General features: G+C 36.7%; 1 protein-coding gene across 1 annotated transcript in view; it reads left to right on the top strand.

Annotated features, from left to right (window-relative positions):
* Positions 1-3,534: 3,534 nt before the first annotated feature.
* The window catches only part of abcg1 (ATP-binding cassette, sub-family G (WHITE), member 1), a 31,485-nt gene continuing 11,072 nt past the window's right edge, over positions 3,535-23,947 (top strand). The window contains exons 1-7 of the mRNA XM_056473764.1: positions 3,535-3,621; positions 6,247-6,490; positions 17,006-17,123; positions 17,947-18,079; positions 19,235-19,285; positions 21,003-21,148; positions 23,662-23,785. Of these exons, the coding sequence (XP_056329739.1) occupies positions 3,559-3,621; positions 6,247-6,490; positions 17,006-17,123; positions 17,947-18,079; positions 19,235-19,285; positions 21,003-21,148; positions 23,662-23,785 (879 nt within the window). The 5' untranslated portion in view covers positions 3,535-3,558. The remainder of the gene's footprint in view (positions 3,622-6,246; positions 6,491-17,005; positions 17,124-17,946; positions 18,080-19,234; positions 19,286-21,002; positions 21,149-23,661; positions 23,786-23,947) is intronic.

The raw sequence follows: 23,947 nt of genomic DNA on the forward strand, positions 1-23,947 counted from the left end.
TTCCCATTCTCTGGAAGCTCAATAAAGATGCCTTTACAAAAAAATACAGTTTTCATAATTACACAGACTAACTATAATTAGTTAATACATTTTTTAATTATAAATATTATGTATACCTGTTTTTTTTTTTGTAATAATGAACAAAGCTAACTTTCTTAAAGTGTCCACTAGAGAGCAGTAGTACTAAGCTATATGAAGCAGAATAGGATAGAAAAAGGTCAGAATCGTTTTGTAACTTGATGTTTCCTAATTCTAATAATTAACTTTTAATTTTTGTTATTCCTGCCTGAACTAATTATTTAAATATGCCAATGAAACTCACATCAAAATCTTGACATGGTTCGATGTAAATTGAAGACCAAAGATCTTGCTACCATGAAAAATTTCCCCTTTCCACTTCCCAAATGCATTGGTGTCTGAATTCACTGAATTTAAAATGTTTGTCTTCCTTATTGGTAATTGACCAAAGAATAAAATGTAGGTTTTACGTATAAATTAGCTCTATAATTTCCAAATATTCATTTGGTATTATAATATAGTCCTACAATTGCATATAATACACTTTAAGGGTTAAATGTGTGTGTTCTGTTATACAATTAAGAATTATAGTTTAGGCAATATACTAGTGCTATTAAAAAGTTGGTGTATATATAGTTTAATGTTGATATATAGTATAATTATATTTTTTTATAATAAACTAGTCTATCTACAGCATGAGTCTGAAACTCAATTCCTGGAAGGCCGCAGCTCTGCTGAGTTTTGCTCCAACCCTAATCAAACACAGCTGATTCAACTCATCAAGGTGATCAAGACTACTAGAGACTATTAAGCAGGTGTGAGTTGGAGCTAAACTGCAGAGCTGTGGCCCTCCAGGAATTGAGTTTGAGTCCATTAATCTAGTATCTACCCAGCTGGCATTTAAACGTTGATTTAACGTTAAATTACCTTTCGATTTTGCAAATTTAATCAACGTTGATATGACGGTTTCTTTTTTGTTTTTTTACTGTCGAACTCACCGTTGAAATCACGATGTCGTTTCACGCTCTTACCTCAGTCATGGATGAATTATGGCCATTCTGTAGATGTGAATGAAGGTTGAATTGCCTTTTGATTTCACAAATTGGATCCACGTTGATACCTTGACGTTGCTTCACCGTCGTACATTTCAATGCAGGTTAAATAAAAACTACATACCATTAGGTCCATAAATATAGCAATAAACATGTTTTACTAGTAAAAATACATACTGCAAATACACAACTTAGCTTGTGTATCAATGTATTGAATACACACCACATTATTTCACTTATTCAAAATATATAGCGACATTTAGAGCATACGATCTTCATTAAAACCATCTAAAACTTCACAGCTCAAATACAGAAAAGAGCATACATTTACATGGTCAAATTTCAACAAGGTTTCATGAGTTGAAGTTAGTTAATATCTACTAACTTTAATGAAAATACAGCATTTTAATACATTTCCTAATGCTTTATTAAAATGGCGTGATAAGCTTGTTAACATTAATGCACTGTGAGCTAACATTAACAGTGTTTTCTTTATATGAAAGATGTTTTTGTTCATTAGTAAATACATTAACACGTACTAATACAACCGTATTATATAGTGTCACCATTTAAATTGTGGAATGAAATCTCTTTATATACAAAAAATACTGTCTGAAGAATAATAATGTAATCTTACTTTGTACCAAAGGTGCTTGACTTTCAGCGGGGCCAAAAAGTAGTTAGTCACAATATCAAGGAGACTGACAGATTTGTTTCTTGCCAGTTTTTTATAAAGTACTTGTATTAAACATAAAAAATATCTATATCAGTCAAGCAGTTAAATACATCCTTTATTCTCAAACACCAGGTGAGTATCCTGCAAAATCACTGATGAGGTTTGCCACTCCAATTCATTGTGAATAAATGACTTCACTGATGTGAAAACTCCTGCTATAATCTATCATGTTTAGCATCACTGCAGCAAAACTGAGCACCTGTGACAGTGGAACATGTAGACAATATTACAGTAAATCGTCAGGAAAAGGTTTAGTGTAGAATATATGATTCGGTTCTCTCTCACAAACACAACAGTTACACCTTGATGTGTTCAGACCTATTTGACTGTTATTATAGCCTATAACTAGGCCCAGAATTTTGGTAAAAATCTGCTGAATTATTTTGGGAGGATCATAACTAAAACCTTAATATGCGAAATAAAAATCTTTTAAACTTTTATTTAATGTTTAAAATGCAAATCCAATTAGATTCACTTTATTTGGTAAACAAAGCAAGTCTCTCATATAATATCTCTACTAAAAGACAGAAAAGACACCTCTCGTCTGGAATTGTGGACCACTCTTTCTTTGCACACTGCTCCAGATTTGGAATTTTGTGTGACATTATTCCTCCTTTTTTGTTTGTGTGCATAGCAAAACATGTGTTAATGCAATACTTTTCTGTGAGAAATACTTGATTTTCTGGGAAGATTTCATTTTATATATATATATATATATATATATATATATATATATATATATATATATATATATATATATATATATATATATATATATATAATTTATTTGTAAGGTCGATATAAGCCACTGTAAGACATATATTTTTTTCGCGATAGAACAGACCACTGTTGTCCAATAACTTGCATAATAAACCTCGATCACTTGCCTAGTTAACTTAATTAACCAATTTAACCCTTTAAATTCCCTACTGAAAAAAACAGCTTAAACCAGCCTAGGCTGGTTGGCTGGTTTTAGCTGGTCAACCAGCCTGGTTTTAGAGGGGTTTTGGCCATTTCCAGGCTGGTGGCCAGCCATTTCCAGCCTGGTCTTAGCTGGTTAGGCTGGAAAATGACCAGCTAAAACCAGCTTGACCAGCCTAGACAGGCTGGGAGCCCAGCCAAAACCAGCTATGTCCAGCTTAAACCAGGCTGGTCAAGCTGGTCTTAGCTGGATTTAGCTGGTCATTTTCCAGCCTAACCAGCTAAGACCAGGCTGGAAATGGCTGGAAACCAACCTGGAAATGGCCAAAACCCCTCTAAAACCAGGCTGGTCAACCAGCTAAAACCAGCTAACCAGCCTAGGCTGGTTTAAGCTGGATTTTTCAGCAGGGTTGCACTTTAAGCTGAATAGTATCTTACAAAACACAGAAAAATATAATGCACCGTCATCATGGGAAAGGCAGGAAATTAGATATTAGAAAATAGTTTTAAACTAGTTAAAACTACTATATTTAAAAATGTGTTGAACAAAATCTTCAACTTGAACTGTATTTATAGAGAGGATCAGAGTGTTTTCAGCTGTCGCATCTGTAACAGCATCAAAGCAGCAAACAGAAGGAAGAAATTGCATCTTTCCACGCCGCTGCTGCGCGGATAGTGACGTCACCCTCCATCAGCGCGCGCACGCCGCGCAGGTAAACAATAATAGAGCCGAAGAAGGAGACGGAGAAGGAGAGCAGCTCAAGACCAAACAAATGCGAAATCTGACCGCTCGGGCCAAACGCGGATTTAAACGCAGCACATTTTACAGGAATGGCATGTCTCATGGCAGCCTTTTCATTCAACAACACCACAGTCACCAACTCCATCATAATGGTAAGATTCAGTTTTTTTTTGTCTATACTGTTCATTTCTAAATATTAAAAGAACTATATTTTAAAATACCAGCTTTAAACAAAACGAAATACTCAATTCTTAAAGCTATTTTATTTAAAAAAAAAAAAAGAGCTGCGTAAAATAAACTGTTTTAAAAATGACGCGTGTATCCAAATGAACCAGAGTAACCCTCATTGGCTACCGTGTAAAATACTGTGCAGACAGTTCACTTACACTATTATTATTATTATAAACTATTATTATGTAGAGTCATAAACTGCAGAACTTCATATGCACAATATTGCAAAACAGTCCCGTTAAAAATGTAATGTAAGCTTTAAATGTACTCAAATGGAGTAAATCATTATATTTCCATAGCCTATGTGACTGCACTTGAGTTTTAATATCCTCATATATTACATCATACGGTTTTAATGTGAAAAACGCATTACTGCATTAAACTCATTTTGGGCATTGCTGTTTTGCCTTGAGCTTAGAATAAGCTCTGTCCGACAGTAACCTCTTCTCTGTGCTGTGGCGGGATGAGGGACACGGATTAGGTCGTCTTTATATTTAGCAAGCATTTCACTGATGAACTTTTATTATGACATGATAACATTACTATAGGCAATTCAACCTGAATCTGATAGTGTTGTCCTGTTATATGGTACATTAATAACATGCTTTATGATGACATCATTTAATGCTATGGATATATAAACAACTTAAGCCAAACTATTTGTGTGTTGATTTTTATTATATTACACGATTTTTAAAGTTGTTTTTATTTATTTATTATGTAAAGGTAAACTTAATGACATCCTCAGAAATAATAAATTGTTAAGTACCTCATATTATATACATGTATATTTTTATATCTAACTAAAATCTATACCATTTATTAAAAAAATATATATATATGTAAATATATATATATATATATATATATATATATATATATATATATATATATATATATATATATATATATATATATATATATATATATATGTATGTAAATGTGTGTAAATGTGTATAAATGTATGTATATATATATATATATATATATATATATATATATATATATATATATATATATATATATATATATATATATATATATATATATATATATATACTAATGTGCCACAAACAGGACGTTAATAAAAACCATTCCCATTTTATTAAGGTGTATCTACAAATGGCCCACCCTGTATATATATATATATATATACATACATTTATACACATTTACACACATTTACATACATATATATATATATATATATATATATATATATATATATATGTATGTAAATGTGTGTAAATGTGTATAAATGTATGTATATATATATATATATATATATATATATATATATATATATATATATATATATATATATATATATATATACTAATGTGCCACAAACAGGACGTTAATAAAAACCATTCCCATTTTATTAAGGTGTATCTACAAATGGCCCACCCTGTATATATATATATATATATATATATATATATATATATATATATATATATATATATATATATATATATATATTTATTATTTTTCAAGTAATCAATAAATGGTATAGATTTTGGTAAACAATAAAAAACATTATATTAATAATTAATAAAATAAAGGCAAGTTATAAGTACACTATCATGACGATGTTTCTCAATACACCTAAATAGACTTTGAAATAATTATACAATCTAAAAACATTGGTAATATTTGACTAATTCTACAAAGTCTTTTAATGTCTTCATAGTTTCTATTGAATTTTATTTTAATTTTAGATAAGTATTTATACTTGACTTAAACTTAACAGCAGTAGAAATTTGTCTTTGTCAAGTAGCTGAAGTGAAATCTTTTTTTTTTCATATATTTTAAATGTATTTCATACGGTTTACTCAGTATACACTATATATTTTCTCCATATATCCAATTAGTTTTAGGGTTTTAATTAAAGTTTTAGATAACCATAATGTTAAGCTATGTCAGAGATGTAGTTATTTATATATTATAATTTTAATCTGTCAAATATATATGTTTATAAATGTGTTATTACAGCCAATACACATAAAGTAGACTAAATGTAAATGAAGTGTCTGCTTCAGTGTTTCAAACAACTTCCTATCATCATTCACTGTAAATACAATTTTTTAGGGGAGTATGGCAGTAGAAAGACTTTACAAATTATAATAAAAATATTTTTAAGATGTTATAAAATCATTCCTGTTCTAAATATTGCAGACAGGATTTATTTATAGTATTAAATTATTGTTACACTCAATCAGATTTGTAAAATCATGAATAAAACATAAAATAATAACTAAATAAATCAAATTAATCCGCAATCGAACTAGACACATACTAAATCACTGAAACAACCCTTTGAATGTTTTAATCATTCATTTTGAATAATATTTATTACATCTATGTTATTTTTATTCTCTTTATTCTGTTGTTGTTGAATGTTATCTCACCGTCTTTGATCACTGTGTGTCTGCAAACTTCTGCACACGTGAATTCTTTCAGCTTTAGTCCTCAGGGCGAACGCTTCTGGCTTTCTCCCTCAAGGCTGCAGTGCATTACATAACCGTTCCGTCTTCCTCCCTCAGAATACAAACGGACCTCCCGATCTCATGCTGGACCCCAGAACTGTGTGTGTGTCCATTGATGAAATGATGTCCAACAACGTCAGCAGTCAACAAACGCCACTGTTACACGCGCACCTGAAAAAAGTGGAGAACAATCTGACCGAGGCCCAGAGGTTCTCATACCTGCCCCGCAGACCCGCGGTCAACATCGAGTTCAAAGACCTCTCGTATTCGGTTCCTGAAGGACCATGGTGGAGGAAAAAAGGTAACGTGTGAGCTTTTAAGCAATTCAAAATAGCATTAGATAATAAAAGTATTAGTAGCATTAGAGATTCAGTATACTCATGATCTATCTTCTGTGAAAACCTGTTTCAACACTCAGTAGCAACTATAAAAATTGAATAGGCCTATGATTTTATCAATGCATTCATTATTGGCTGTGTTTGAACACAGATATGATTAAAACCCTGAGGAAAAAGTCCAAACACTGTAAAAAAACAGCAACAAAAATCTGTTCATTAACACTTTTCAAGGTGTTTTCCTGTATGAATTTAGGATTATGGGACCTTGATCTCTGCTCTGTTGATGTTTGATGTTGAAAATCATTCTCTGCTGTTTAATAAAAGGAATTATTGACATTGTAGTAGTTAGAAACCATGTATAATATAATAAACTCAATTTTTAAAAGCCGTCTACTACATGCAACACGGCAAGATTCCAGCAACAAGCAATTTAGCTGTCCTCACCAAACATGACACAACAGAAATACTAAAACACCATTAAAATATCAGCCACTGCACTCCTGACGAAAATGGTCAGGGTTATAAACTAATTAACACACATTTAACCCATGTAACTTTATTAAAAGTACATAGACTGTTTCATTTTCAAAACAGTTTGCTAGTTATTTAATATTGAAGATCTGAGGTGAACTGCTGCTGCTTTCAGTATGGCAATAAATATAAAGTAAAATGGTATTTATACTCACACTGGTAGCATTTAACACTGGATAAAGCACATAATCAGTACCTGAGGATATGATGGTCATTGGTGTTGTTTGGCCGCAATGTCACAGAAATAGAAATTGCAAATGAAACAGGAGATCTCTGATGTAGATTATGAGGAATTGATTTAGCAGGAATGCTTCAGTATTTGTGCCTGAGATCCTGAAATATCCTCCGTGTTTGTCTGCGCTCATTAATGAAGTGCTAGACTTGACATAATGCTCCAGCTGTCTGCATCGCCTTTGCTTTGCTTATTGTACTTTTACCTGAAGAAGCAGGGCTTTTCTGAAGCCTTCATTAGACTCGCCATCTGGATTGTAATTTGATTTTAAGTTTCTTGGACACCCCACAAATGTTCAGCGGAGGAAAGCTTTGTCTATGCTAGTAATCCTGAGACAGCCTGTTTGTTTTCATTCGACAAGATGCGCAATCTGCTCTTATTACTCCTTCTTTATTTTCCCCCAGACTTCACTTGTCAGGTTATATTTCTGTCATCTTCCCCCCTTTAGCTCTGAAGTATTTTTGGAAGTGCTCATTGTGTGACCTAGCCTTTCTGCTGAGTAGAGGAAATAGCTTATAGCGTTAGCAGTACTGGGCTTGCTGATAAAAAGGTGTTTTTCTTGTCGCAGATTTTCTGTAGATGAATGATTACTGTTTAAATATACAGTGGTGGGTAAGATTATTAGAACAATTAGCATATTTAAAGTCAACAAGATATCCAGATTTGCTTATCCTTTTTTATATATAGTAGTGCTTCTTATCCGTGCACTTCATTACTTTGTAAGAATGTATTTACCCTCATGATCTTTACTTAAATACCATAACCTTAACTTAACTCCCCCTCAAAATGACTTTTCTTCACTTCTGGTCACATGGAACGTGTTCAGGGTGGGGCTATCAGTTCTTTAGGGTGGAGCTTTCAGTCCTTTAGGACGAAGCTATCAGTCCTTTAGGGCAGAGCTATCAGTTTTTTAGGATAGAGATATGTTCTTTAGGGCAGAGCTATCCATGCTTTAGGGTGGAGCTATCAGTTCTTTAGGTTAGAGCTATCAGTCCTTTAGGGCGGAGCTATCAGTTCTTTAGAGCTGGACTATCAGTCCTTTTGGGCAGAGCTATCAGTCCTGTTGTAGTTCTCAGTCCTTTAGGGCGGAGCTATCAGTCCTTTAGGGCAGACTATGAGTCATTTAGGTTGTAGCTATCAGTCCTTTAGGGCGGCTCTATCAGTCCTTTAGGGTGGGGCTATCAGTCCTTTAGGACGGAGCTATCAGTCGTTTAGTGTGGAGCTATCATTCCTTTAGGACGGAGCTATCAGTCCTTTGGGCGGAGCTATCAGTCCTTTAGGGCGGAGCTATCAGTCCTTTAGGGTGGAGCTATCATTCCTTTAGGACGGAGCTATCAGTCCTTTAGGGTGGAGCTATCATTCCTTTAGGACGGAGCTATCAGTCCTTTAGGGCGGAGCTATCAGTCCTTTAGGGCGGAGCTATCAGTCCTTTAGGACGGAGCTATCAGTCCTTTAGTGTGGAGCTATCATTCCTTTAGGACGGAGCTATCAGTCCTTTAGGGCGGAGCTATCAGTCCTTTAGTGTGGAGCTATCAGTCCTTTAGGGCGGAGCTATCAGTCCTTTAGTGTGAAGCTATCAGTCCTTTAGGACGGAGCTATCAGTCCTTTAGGGTGGAGCTATCAGTCCTTTAGGGCGGAGCTATCAGTCCTTTAGGGCGGAGCTATCAGTCCTTTAGGGTGGAGCTATCAGTCCTTTAGGATGGAGCTATCAGTCCTTTAGGGCGGAGCTATCAGTTCTTTAGGGTGGAAATATGTTTTTTAGGGCGGGCTATCAGTGCTTTAGGGTGGAGCTATCAGTTCTTTAGGGTGGAGCTATCAGTCCTTTAGGGCGGAGCTATCAGTCCTTTAGGACGGAGCTATCAGTTCTTTAGGGTGGAAATATGTTCTTTAGGGCGGGCTATCAGTGCTTTAGGGTGGAGCTATCAGTCCTTTAGGGTAGAGCTATCAGTTCTTTAGGTTAGAGCTATCAGTCCTTTAGGGCGGAGCTATCAGTGCTTTAGGGTGGAGCTATCAGTTCTTTAGGTTAGAGCTATCAGTCCTTTAGGGCGGAGCTATTAGTTCTTTAGGGTGGAAATATGTTCTTTAGGGCGGGCTATCAGTGCTTTAGGGCGGAGCTATCAGTTCTTTAAGTTAGAGCTATCAGTTTAAGTTTAGTCAACTAAAAAAGCACAATGCAGCAAGTTGCCTTACAATTTGAATTCAACTCTTTTTACCAGTGTAGCTAATTAGTAGTTTGTTGAGCTAATAGTCTTAGTTAATGGTTTGCTAATAGCATGAATTTTACATTATAAAGTGTGACCCAATATTGATCAACAATCTTGTCGCACGCAGTTTGTACTACACTGTAAAAAATATCTGTTCAACAGTTTCCGTATTTTGTAATACTCATGTGTTTTCTGTTTCTTTACGGTTGTGAATTGCATTACGGGACGTTGATCTCTGTTCTGTCGACTTTTGTTGAAAATTCAACTCTGCAGTTTAACAAAGTGACTTTTATTGACATTTTAGTAAATAATAAGAAATAATAAATAGAGAAATAAGTCTGTAAAATAACAGAAAATGCACTGGCAGTTTATTACAAGGTTTTTGCACCATACTACACATCACCACCCAGACAATATATCACTTTAAACTATTAAAAAGTTATTAAAAGTCACTTTTTCAAACTTTTCAAGGTTAAAAGTTATTGGAAGAAAGATTAAGGTCCCATAATGCAATTCAAAAGCATAGACAAACTATAGAAACGAATCAAAATGCAGAATTTATGGATGCTTTTTACAGCGTTTATGGAGAAACTGAATGGAGTTTTACTTCAGATTGTTACCTCAGTTTAGTTGTCGCACTTTTTTTTAAAGAGTTCACAAGGCCTTTTTTATTTTAACGTTGACTTTAAAGTGCATCTGAAAAGGCTGTCGACAGCTAGTTTTGTTTTACCTGAGCAGCACTGTAGAGCCACAGGTAGCTTCAGCTTGTGTATTATCAATTAACTGCAATCGAAACCAGGCCTTTGAGCTGTCTAACAAATCTTTGTAATCCATACTTAGAGGAAAGAGAGAGTGAGCGGTCGGCTCTCAGTTACTGTGGGTCAGTAAACTGCAGTAACCTCCGCTAGATGCTAAGGGCGGGAGAGCGGGAACAGGGTGAAACCATCAGCTGTGCTCTTGTGAACACAACACTGCTAATGAGCCACGCTACAGGCAAAGAAGGCAGATTTTTTTGTTCACTTCTGGAATAAAAGCTTGATTGTTCACTTTAGGAATAATTATATAGAGAGTTTTGTCAACTAACACTATCAGCTTTATCACTGAAAAGCACAGCAAGTCCACAGGCTGCATTAGTGGATCATTCCTTTTAAAGGGATAGCCTAATTAAAGATCTGTCATCATTATTAAACCTATTTGAGTTTCTTTCCTCTGTTGAACACAAAAAAGAAGATACAGTGGGGTAAATAAGCATTCAACACATCACCATTTGGCTCAGAAAACATTTCTAAAGGTGCTGTTGACTTGATTTTTTGCTGTTGACCAGATGTTGGGAACAACTAAAGAAATCCATATATGCAAAGAAAACAAATCTAATTAGTTTACATTAGTTATGCATAATAAAACTAAATGATGCAGGGGGAAAGTATTGAACACATGAAGAAAGGGAGGTTTAGAAAGGCAGTGAATGCCCAGACAGCAGCTGAAATCTCCCAGTTGTTCTTCTGCAAACCTCTGCCCTTCCTCAGTGTAAATAAATATCAGCTGCTTCATTCCAACACCCACATTAGCAGGAGGATGAAGATGAAACAAGGGTGGACATTTCAGCAAGACAATGATCCCAAACACAGCCGGGGAAACTCTCAAATGCTTTCAGAGAAAGAAAATCAAGCTGTAGAATGGCACAACCAATCACCTGATACGAATTCAATATAAAATACACAATAAAGGTCAGATTTGATAGACGAGACCCACAGAACCATCAAGATTTTTTTCCCTCTGTTGAAGTCTGTAAAGAAAAGTCACACCTGAGCAATCCATGCGATTTCATTCTCCATATGAGAAGCGTCTTTAAGCTGCCATCAACAAAAAAGCCTTTAATGTCGAGTATTAAATACATTTCAGTAGTTTAGTGCTTGCTCCTAGTGTCGTTCCATTGTTATTACACAGAACTCATTTTTCAGATTATTTGTTTTGTTTGTATTGTTTGGGTTTTTACCAAAATCTGGTTCAATTCCATGTCAACAGCTCCTTTAGAAATATTATTCCCAGGAAAAATCATGACATGCTCAGTACTTATCTTCCATGCTGTGTTGTGAAGAATGCTGGCACTCATGCGACTTCCAAAGTGTCACAATCCATGAGCGCTGCGTATTTTTTCGACATGCATGTTAGCAGCCGGGATCAGAGCAGCGCGTCTGCATCAAGCAGGAGAGAATAACATCTTTATTCTGGGATACCACTCTCAAACAATACACTGACATACATGTATAATGTAAATCATATCTCAAAGCTTTTACTGGTGCACAGATGACTTTTGTTTACCAGGGTATTTGTGTATATTTAAAGGGACAAAATATTCATGCATTGCACTTGGAAGCAAATATTCATACATTTTATGAATTGCATGTTCTCCCTGCGATCGCGTGGGTTTCCTCCGGGTGCTCCGGTTTCCCCCACAGTCCAAAGATGCGGTACAGGTGAATTGGGAAGGCTAAATTGTCCGTAGTGTATGAGTGTGTGTGAGGGTGTGGATGTTTCCCAGAGATGGGTTGCGGCTGGAAGGGCATCCGCTGCGTAAAAAAAATGCTGGATAAGTTGGCGGTTCATTCCACTGTGGTGACCCCGGATTAATAAAGAGACTGAGCTGAAAAATGTGCAAATAGGAGAGAGCATGTGGGCACTTCTCTGCACTGAGGCCAAAAACTAAAATAAATAAATAAATAAATAAATTTATTTATTTATTTATTTATTTATTTATTTATTTATTTATTTATTTATTTATTTATTTATTTATTTATTTGTTAATTTATTAATTAATTTATTAATTTATTAATTAATTTATTAAATTACTAATTTATTAATTAATTTATTTATTTATTAGTTTATTAATTTATTAATTTATTAATTAATTATTTTTTTTATTAATTAATTAAATGTATAATACAACTTTATTGCTAGTTTCATTTAATTGCAAGCAACATTAAATTGTGTATGCAAAATTTGGTTTTATTTCTGTATTAAATGCTGTTTTTAATATGCTAATGACTGCCAGTATGTGTATTCTTTCTCTTTCCATGTGTGTGGGTTGTTTTAAATCCCATATACAGTAACTAGATTACTATTTGTAATTATCGTCAGTTATCAATAAAGTCAGTTGTAATTATGTAATCATCCCCATAATAGCTTTCTTTGGGCAGTAAATAGCATTTGTTTAAAAAGAAAAGATGTATGGTTGCTGCTTTCTGTGTTGGTTTGAGTCCTTGCAAAGTGCATACGTGTTTTTAACTAGGTGCGTTGAAGTTTGAAACTGCTGCATGCCTAAAACAACTCCTTATTCACACTGTTTGTTCAACTCAAGCTTTTAATAGCATTTAAAAGCCCTTAAAGAACCTCACAGAGCCTTGAGTAACCTCCAGTATGGGTGAAAATGTCACAGTGAATAACTGTGCACGGTCTACCGAAGCATGTAAAGGAGTGAAGTGGTCCCTCTTCTACTCAGGTTCTTCTCTTCTCTTTATCTGATCCTCATGTTGTAATAGTGTCTCATAGATGCCATAATGTAAGAGCACTTTGAGCTGATGGACAACCCTGCTTTAGAGAAAGTGTAGCGTGTGCCAGAGCTTTGGATCAATTACCCTAAGAGATCTTCTCCATCGGTCAGAAAGACAGTTTGTTGGCCAGAACAGCAGACTGTCACATTGGCATGGAAGCGATGTTGTTTTAACTGCACGTTTCAGAGCTTTGGACTGTGGATGAAGTAGTGCTGCATGGAAGATGATGAGGGCTCAAAGTTTTGAACGGGTTGACCACAGATTTTGCAGGCTTCTCTTTAGTACACACAAACACCCACAGTATGATCATATATAATATTGGGCCCTATCCTTCAAGGCGTAACAATGTCCAGCGTAATGTTTTGTCTGCCAACTTTTGGTTGTACGTCTGTGGACGTTTCTGGAGACCGTGAAATACGTCCCGGCGGCACGTTTTTCTGCAGTTTTTGTTTGCGCGAATCCGCCAGAGGTCGCCGTGTACGCTTTTTGAGATCTCAAATTTCCCTCGAGAGTGCCATTCGCGCCTGCTGTTCTCGCATAAACCCACCAGAGGCCGCTGTCGACTCACTTTTTGACAGACTTTTTGACTGACTGAGCGAACGATCGGCTGACCCACCCTCCCCCTTCAGTGCTGGTCCTATACTTCCGGGTTTCTTCCCCCCCGCAGCCTCTCTTTGGTTCTTTAAAATGGCTGCCGCGTGAAATAAGCGTATTGGCATAACCTTTTCAAGAATGCTAATTCAAGTATTGGTTTGCTTTTATTTAAAACAGTTCATGTTTCTATTTATGCTTCTAGGCATGTATATATATATATATATATATATATATATATATATATATATATATATATATATATATATATATAATGTATGTGTGTGTGTGTATATATATATATATATCTCAATATGTTAAGCATTAAATAAATATGAAACTATATTAAAAACTACATTTATTGATAGGATCCCTAGTGTTATAGATGTAACACGTGGATTACAGAGACAACGTTAGGATCCAAGTGCAGGTTTATTCGGTAGTCAGGCAATCAAGGGTCAACACAGGTGCAAACAGATGAATAAAGGCAAATCCAGAATCGTAGTCACTATAACAGGCGAGAAGTCGGAAGGCAGGCAGTGAACATGGACAAACAGACAAACTTGGCGAGGGTCAAAACACGGAGAAACAAGACTAAGGAAACCGCGTTGAACTGTCACTTTACAGGTAAACAAGACTCGGCCAGGAAGTGAGTGTGTGTGCTGCTAAAGTAGTGTGTGTGTGATTAGTCCAGAAGCAGCATCAGCTGTGGGAGTCTAATCAGTGGAGACTTGGAGCAGGTGTGTGTGTGTTGCATGACTGAATATGTAGTCCATAAGATGTAGTCCATGTGAAAGTGAGTGCTTACCAGCGACCTCTGGTGGTTAGAGATCGCCGGGAATCATGACAGTAGTTACTGAAATTATTATGAAGCATAAATGCAAATAAATGTTTCGTTGGGACGTTTGACTTTTAGCCAACTACTGTAAAATATGTGTTTTCCAATGAATTTGAATATTGCTGTGAGGCGTTCATACAATAATATTCACCATCTTATTAAATCCAGTGCAACAAGAGCAAAAAAGAACAATTTTAACAAATAATAATAATAAAATGGGTCAAACTTTATAGGTTGTACCTTTGTTAACTAATAGTGAACAATACTTGTACAGGAATTGATCATAATCTTTAATCATAGTTCAACATTTATGAGTTCATTAATAAAATCGACATTTATACTTGTTTAAACTAGTTAATGCACTGTCAGATAACATGGGCTTAAAAGTAACTATTTTATTTTCATTAATGAACGTTTACCAAGATTAATAAATACCGTAATAAATGTACTGTTCGATGTTTGTACATATAAATAAATATATTAGTGTTAACTAGTAGAACCTTATTGTAAAGTGTTTCTAAGAAAAATGACCAAACTGTGATGCAAAAGAAATAGTGGTAACTCTTTACGCACTCCATCTTATTACTATAGTACTTCCAATTAATTATGCATAATTACATGCAACTAAGCCTAACCTACATTCTAACCCCACTGTATAGTAAGTACATGTGATTCATAATTTAAATTAATAGTTAAGGACACCTTAAACTAAAGTGTAACCATAAAAAATAATGCGCTCAGATGAAAATACAAATTTTGCATGTGGCTCTATAGTAGTTCGGTTTCAAGTTCCTCATTTCCACTTGATCATGACTCAGAGTAACCCTTGGGTCCTTTGTGGCCAGGAATAGCTCTCTCCTCTGTTGACATGCAGCACATCAGGTGCACTTAGCAAAATCATGCCGGCTTTATTTGCTAACCCTTTGGCTTCGCCTAGAGACGCACCTTTCCACTTCAGAAATAATGTAATTCACTCTTCTGTCTATGGGGTTACTATAGTGCACAAGAAGAGGGAGAAGCCCTGGGATCCTGCGCTAAAAGAGGACAGACAAGGTCAGAGGTATTTGTGTATTGCTCTGACGGATTGTAAGCACAATCCAATTAAGCTGGCAGCCACTGCAATCAACTGGATTAGCATCTCAGCTACTGGATAAATAACAGGTTACGGTCGGGCATTCTGTGAATGTTCTCTTTTCAGTAGAGGAAACAGTACATTCTAGATGGAGTGTGCTAGCAAGGTGTTAAAATATAATAGCAAAGCTTTAGGTCATGCTACATTGAGCTGGAAATATGCTTGTAATAACTTAAATATCCTTCAACATGTTTATTATTGTCAGCATTCTAAACATGCTACCAATATGCTAAAGCATGTTAGCTGAATTATATTTTAAAAACATGCTACTTGCATGCTAAAACATTCTAGCAATGCTAGCAGCACATCAAATGAACCATGTTTTACTATAAACAAAACAAAAAAGGCATGTTTTTGTAGTTAACCATGGTAGCCACATCTGCGGATGTTCTCTTATCGGAATAGAAAACAGTACATTTAAACTCCACACATAAATGACTCAAACCAGCGACCAGTTTGCTGTGAGGCGACTGTGCTAACCATTGCGCCACCGTGCTGTCTCTTCAATTTCAAGCTTTTAAAAAACTACTTAATTTGGACCCTACTGAAAACACCAGCTTAAACCAGCCTAGGCTGGTTGGCTGGTTTTAGCTGGTCAACCAGCCTGGTTTTAGAGGGGTTTTGGCCATTTCCAGGCTGGTTTCCAGCCTGGTTTAAGCTGGTCAGGCTGGAAAATGACCAGCCAAAACCAGCTATGTCCAGCTTAAACCAGGCTGGTCAAGCTGGTTTTAGCTGGATTTAGCTGGTCATTTTCCAGCCTAACCAGCTAAGACCAGGCTGGAAATGGCTGGAAACCAACCTGGAAATGGCCAAAACCCCTCTAAAACCAGGCTGGTCAACCAGCTGAAACCAGCCAACCAGCCTAGGCTGGTTTAAGCTGGATATTTCAGCAGGGGAGACTGCTTCAAACTTATCTTTCTGGCATTACTAACTAATAAAACTTTTAAGTTAACGTTTAAGTTTTAAAGTTAGCACCGCATCATAGTCAAGAACCAAGATAGCAAGGTTGAATTGCAAACAAATCTACACGTAAAGCTTTCGTAATATGATGAAGAATGCATTATACATGTCGACAAAAGAAAATGGCCTGCTATTGGAGAAGCTGTTAACAGAGTCAGTACTTGAAAAGTTGGAACTGAAAAAGTACACTAGGAGGAACAGGTGAGATGAAGGTCAGAACGGGGAGTTTTCAAAGATACACACAGCAGCAAACAGATTCATTCACCTGGAAAATTTTAGAAACCCAACGGTGAACAAACAAACCCTTTTCATGGGCAATCACAGACCGAGCATTATGTAAGCAGGAGATTTTGGCAGGTGCATTATATGATTGGGAGGAACAGCTCATTGTGGTGTTGTAAGGTTTCTCACAGGGCCGACTCTTTCTCTCTCGTGTCAGGTTACAAGACCCTTCTGAAAGGGATCTCTGGGAACTTCACCGGTGGAGCTTTGGTGGCCATCATGGGACCCTCGGGGGCTGGGAAATCGACATTAATGAACATTCTAGCAGGTTACAGGTTAGTATGACTGTATTTATCCAGACCAAGCATCCAGAACATATGGTCTATATTTTGATGAGTAATGTCAACCTAGATGTCGTTAGAGTAGAGAGGGGACGGTTGTTTTTGTTTGTTTGTTTTTTTACACAGACATGTTAATACGCAGCTGTCAATCAATTCGGTGGGCGGGGGGACCGCACTCCTACGTAAAGTTGCGGTCGATCTGAAAACCGCTCCAATTGGTCCACCGTTTTTATGTTGCTAAATTGAAAAAAAAGCACTGGGTGTGTCTATATCACCCCAATATGACGGTCTATACACCATACATGCACATATGTCTGTCCAAACAGCTTGAAAAGTAGATTTTTCACCATAGGTGCCCTTTAAGGAAGGGGGTGGGTGGAGGTAATCGGTCGGTTGGTCAGTCATTCAGACAGTCAGTCAAAAGTGCCCTCTGGTGGACTTATGTGAGAAGAGCAGGTGCGAATGGCACTCGCAAGAGAAATTTGAGATCTCAAAACACGTACACAGCAGCTTTTGGAGCATTCGCGAAAACAAAAACTGCAAAAAAATCTCCTGGGACGTATTTGGGGCTCTCCAGAAATGTACATGGCAGTACGTTTTCAGAATGAGACTGGCTTGCAATGTAATAAAGATCGTAAGCATCTTGTGCTAAAACATTTATGTGGAAGATTGAGCACATATCTGAACATTATGCTTATGGTGTCACAGCCTTGACACTGGATGAAAACAGCTCAAGTGCTTGTAGGGGACGTCCTGCTCATTTATCAGGAAATGTATTTCTTACTAAATAAAATTACATTTGTTCTTTATCATGCAGGGAAACTGGCATGAAGGGGGAAATCCTGATAAACGGGCATCCAAGAGATCTGCGTTCCTTCAGGAAAGTGTCCTGCTACATCATGCAGGATGACATGCTCCTGCCACACCTCACTGTGCAGGAAGCCATGATGGTACGTGACCGCTGAAACTGATATGAATATCGATTTATGGAATATCATACGATTTTAAAAGGTTTATTCCAGGGTTTTTTTTTTGTCCAAGTTATGGAATATGAAGGATTTAGTGTGTCATTTTAAATTTCACTTGTCATTTATCAAAATATGCATTCTTTCATTCATTCATTCATTTTCTTTTCGGATTAGTCTCCTAATTAATCTGGGGTCACCATAGCGGAAGAACCGCCAACTTATCCAGCACGTTTCACACAGTGGATGCCCTTCCAGCCGCAACCCATCTCTGGGAAACACCCATACACACTCATTCACACTCATACACTATAGACAATTTAGCTTACCCAATTCACCTGTACCGCATGTGTTTGGACTGTGGGGGAAACCGGAGCACCCGGAGGAAACCCATACGAATGCAGGGAGAACATGCAAACTCCATACAGAAACGCCAGCTGACCCAGCCGAGGCTTGAATCAGCTAGTACCAGTAGTGCTGTGAGGCGACAGCACTACCTACTGCGCCACTGCGTTGCTCAAAATATACAGTACTGAGCAAAATGCTTAGGCCACCACCAGCTTTGGGAGGCTATGATTTTTGCACAAATCTATCTATCTAAAAGGCACGAAGCAAGTGCAGGGTCATTACTTTTGGGTGAACTACACCTGTAATATACAAACAGAAATTATGGGATATATATGTACACAATATTCAGAACAAAATCTTTTTTTTTTAAGATTTATTTTTGGCCTTTATTAGATAGGACAGTAATGAGACAGGAAGCGAAGTTGGAGAGAGAGAGAGAGGGGGAGGGGGTAGGGTTGGGAAATTTCCTAGAGCTGGGATTTGAACTCGGGACGCCCTGATGTGCTACTGCACCATATGTCGATGCGCTAACCGCTAGACTAATGCGCTGACTCAAAATGTCTTTTGAAATTAAAAGACTAGCATCAAAAGTCTGAAACGTGACCTCTTTAGCACCAAGCAACAGACCTTTTTGTTAAGTCTTTTCTGAAATGACAAACAGCAAAGCAAGTGATAAGCTCTCGCTGCTAGTTTCGCTCAGTTGTTTGATGAGTTTGTACAGATCTCTCTGTTAGCGTTAGCTGTAGCGGCTAATGCTCATCATGATCTAAATTGCTCACTCTCTCTGCTCAGGTATCGGCTAATCTCAAACTCCAGGAAAAGGATGAAGGGAGACGTGAAATGGTAAGTGAGAGCCGTGTGAAGTTTTGCGCATGGTTTTATGTTTGTACAACCTCACCTTTGTGCTGAAGGTCAGCCAGAGGTGCGCGTCATGTAGACATGCAATGTGGTGTCTGGTTAGCATTGTGAGATAAAACTTAAAATGGGGGAAATTGTCAACTTTGTTACTGTCAACTCTGTTATTGCTGTTATTACTATTATTAAGAATAATTTCACTTTTTAAAAACGATAATATGAAGAAAACACACACAATTCAGTTTTAGACATGCCATGTGGTGTCTGGTTTAAGGTTAGCATTGTGAGAGAAAGCGTAAAGTGTTGGAAAATGTCAACTCTGTTATGGGTTTAAAGAGTTTCAGAATAATTTATGACTAAAATGTACTCAAAGGTACTCAATGTACTAAAACAATGCCTGAAATGTAATTCTGGAATGAGTCGACAGAAAATTGAGACTTTTCAATTTTTAATTCTTTGGGTTTTATGTCTGAGGGCCTTATTAAACCCAGGCGCAATAAGACCCAAGATGTGTATGGCGTGATTTGTTGCTATTTTCAGACCAGCGCAACCCTAATTTTCACTTTTTGTGCTGTTTAAATAGCATATTCATTTGCGCCACTTTGTGGACTGATGGGTGTGCTGGTCTGAAAAGGAGGTGTGTTAAGGTGCATTGTTGGCACGTTGCTTTTTTGTGGAACTGAAATAGACTGCGTTGTTGACCAACTAAAAGCTGCTTTAAAGTCCAGCGCAGAGTGTGTTAGTTATGCGCCTATGCAGGTCCAAACACTTACACATTGCTTAATACACACAGGATGTACAGCAATACACAAATATCTTTAAACATGGAAAAAAACAAAGCATTAAAATGTTACAAAATTATTAATTTTACATAAATATAACAAACATAACCTCCATGCCCCATGTCGGGGGGCTTTTTTCAGTTCATTCATGACAATTTGCATTTGTATAATGTTATTATTATTAGCAGTATTATTTATTATATGCACATTTATATTTGTTTTAATAAAAACAAGTTTAGATTTGTCCACCTGTTGGCCTTTGGAGACGTCTACATCATCATATGGGGCATAAGAATAGGACGTGTGTTATAATATGTGGGCTAATGGATGTGTTCAGTGGAGTGAGTTTCCACCGTTTCCTTACTCATGAAAGTAAAGGAGTAAAGTAAAAAATAAAGTAAAGAGAAAAGAGAAAGTAAAAAAGCAGAATGGAGGAGACTCGTTCTTTGCCCTCGCACTGCAGATGCTCTGTTTAACGGTTTTCTCGCTAGTGATGTGTTCAGTTTTTCCACTTACAAATTCACCATGTAAATAGTAAATGCGCCTAGGTGTGACCCAACTGACTCTTAAAGGGAATGGGAGATGATACTCTTATTGGTTTAATACATGTTATGCTAACTCTAGAAAGAGAATATTAAGAGAATAAACACAACCATGTTAGACTATGTGTCAGGGTGCAAAGTGTATTGTTCCTTCCCTATAACAGCAAAAGTGGATTCGGACATGCCCTTAATGCTTTTGCGCCATGTGCTTTAGACTTTGCACCTAGATCGTTAAAATAGAGCCCTGATTCTCTAACCATTAGACCACAACTTCCCCCATGCATCTAAACATAAAAAAAACTAAAACGTAGTGATCCAAAAGTAGTGTATGTGCACGTTTTGTTTTTATTCCAGTGTTTGATAATACTGTTGCTGTCGTAGGTTCGGGAAATCTTGACGGCTCTCGGCTTATTGGAATGTGCCAAAACACGCACTTCCCACCTTTCTGGAGGCCAGAGGAAGCGTTTGGCCATCGCCCTGGAGCTGGTCAACAACCCGCCGGTCATGTTCTTCGATGAGCCCACCAGGTGAGTGAACCATCTTGAACCAACCTGAAAAATAAGAAATTAATTTTTACGTGTTCATAAGACTTCATAATTAAACTATTATAATCAAGACATGACATATGTCATGAATGCGAATGAGGCTTTATGCATGCTTATAACAACTGTCATTAAGTGTCATTCGCTTACGTATGATGTTTTAAATGCAGCAGTGACATTGTTTGTTATGAGCCAGTTGACATAAACAAATACATCAAAGCGGTTTTAGTCTTTGTCACGACACTTTGACATTACCAAAACTTGACATAAATCTGTCATAAACATGACTGTCATGAAGCCATTAAAATGTGTCATGAATTTAATAACGTCATTAATATACAGGATATATTTTGACCTCAACTGCAGCGGTACAGGCTGAATTTGTTATTAATATTAAATATTAATGACACTGTTAAAAATTATTTAACAGAGTAATGACACTTAATGTAATGACAAATTATGAAAAATATTAATGACACCAGTACAATGCCTCATGACAATCTTGTTTATAACGAGGCGAGATGATGCCAAGGTTTCCATATCCTGGACCAGGCCGTACCCTGAGCAGCTATTGTGGTGGTCAGGGAGGAGTGGAGAACATGAGACTGATTCCTGTGACGCTCCAGAGACAAACGAGTCTTCGCTGAGGCCAGCTTCCAGCCTCCGCCACTGAGACTGCAGCTCTGCACAAGACGTTTGGCCAGCGGAGAAATTAAAATGGTCGTGCCCAACTGAGCCTGGCTTCTTTCAAGGTTTTTTTTCTTCACTTCCGCCATTAGTGAAGTTTTTTTCCCCTCTCCGCTGTCGCCACTGGCTTGCATGGTTCAGGATCTGTAGAGCTGCGCATCGTTGGATTTGCTCTTCAGTATTTGGACTCTCAGTAGTGATTATTAAACCACACTGAACTGAGCTCAACTGAACTGAACTGAAACACTACAAACTGAACTACACTGTTCCTATTTACTGTGACCTTCTATGTGAAGCTGCTTTGACACAATCTACATTGTATAAGCGCTATACAAATAAAGGGGAATTGAATTGAATTGAATATGACGGATTTATGACAAGTTTTGATGTGTTGGTAATGTCGAGTTGTCATGAGAAAGACAAAAACAGCTTGTGATGTATTTGTTTATGTCATAACAAAACAATCTCATCTTCATCATCATCATGCCTCATTGTCATGTCATGATTATAAAGGTTCAATGACAGTCTTATGACACCCCTTCAAATAAAAAGTTACAGATTATTTTGCTTGTTTTAACAAAAAACTTGACACGTTATTTCTAACAAGACAATTTTTGCTTGTCTAGAAAATGCTTCTTGATTTAGGAATTTGTAGATATTTGGACTAGAAACAAGATCAAAACAGTAAGAAAAGCAGTTTTTTATTTTGCAGTGTGGCGGACGATCAGATCTGACGCTCTAAATGACCTTCTCGAGCCAAATATATCTCTTGTGAAAGCACTTCACGTAATATGCCAATGCAGTTTAATTGCAAATTCACTTACAGTACAGGCTTTGCCAGTGAGGGTTTATTGGGCGGTTGAGACCTGGTCTCTAGAGACCCTATTAGGCCTTTCCTTCCTCTCCAGGGATTTCCTTCTAAAAACAAAAACTCCTTTCAGTTTCTCTGGAGAGAGCCGACTTACTTCATTTATTCTGCATAAAATGTAAATCACATTTAGATGATAGGTAAGGTAAGATGAGGTAACTTATTAATCTACATGGGGAGATTGATTTACAATACTGTCATGTGTTAAATGAACACACACTGTAAGAAATGCCTGTAAATTAGCAGTATTTTGTATTTCGTGATTCATGTTTTTTTATTTACACCCTATTTATTTCTGCTTTTGAATTGCATTATGGGAGCTTGATCTTTCTCACAGCAACTTTTAACATTAAAAAGTGCAAAAAAGTGACTTTTATGAACATTTTTAATAGTTTAAAGTGATCAATTGTCTGCGTTAGTGTTGTAAATTACACTACAAAAACCTTTTAATAAGCTGCCACTACATTTTCTGTAGATTTTGACTTATTTCTCCAGATAATATTATGTTTAATACAGTTTATTATTTCTAAAATGCCAATAAAAGTCACTTTGTTCATCTGCAGAGTTGAATTTTCAACATTAAAAGTGGACAGAGCTGATAACAACGTCCCATAATGCAATTCACATCCGTAAATAAACAGAAAACACTTGTGAATCACTAAATGTGGAAAGCGTTAATATAACATATATGTTTTACAGTGTAGGACATTAAAATGATTGCCAGATTCACAAAGGAATAAACACATTCTCCTTCATGGAAGTTCTACGGGTAACATAAGCGCACTTTCAGAATCAAAGATGCATTCAGTGTGAATGAGGCCTTAGAATGCTAATTTTTAATACACATAAGGTATTATAGAAGAATGGTTGATGTAATCCAGTTTTAAAACGTTTTATTTTTACCAGCGCAGTGATGTTGTACTTCTGTTTTCTCCTCCTGAAGTGGCCTGGACTCGTCCTCCTGCTTTCAGGTGGTGTCTCTGATGAAGGCTCTCGCTCAGGGCGGAAGAACCGTCATCTGCACAATTCACCAGCCCAGCGCTAAAGTCTTCGAGCTCTTCGACAAGGTGATTTTTGCGTTTCAATTGTGTAAATGTCATTTTCACCACTAGAGGGTGCATGTTCACAACAAACAAAACCGTAGTTTGATGACATGGACTGTGGAATCATGGGAGCTGTGGTCTTCATTACATCCTATAAGACACAGAAATCATGTTGAATGAGCTGAA

This window comes from Danio aesculapii, chromosome 15 (genome assembly GCF_903798145.1).
Source record: "Danio aesculapii chromosome 15, fDanAes4.1, whole genome shotgun sequence".
Taxonomy (NCBI): domain Eukaryota; kingdom Metazoa; phylum Chordata; class Actinopteri; order Cypriniformes; family Danionidae; genus Danio; species Danio aesculapii.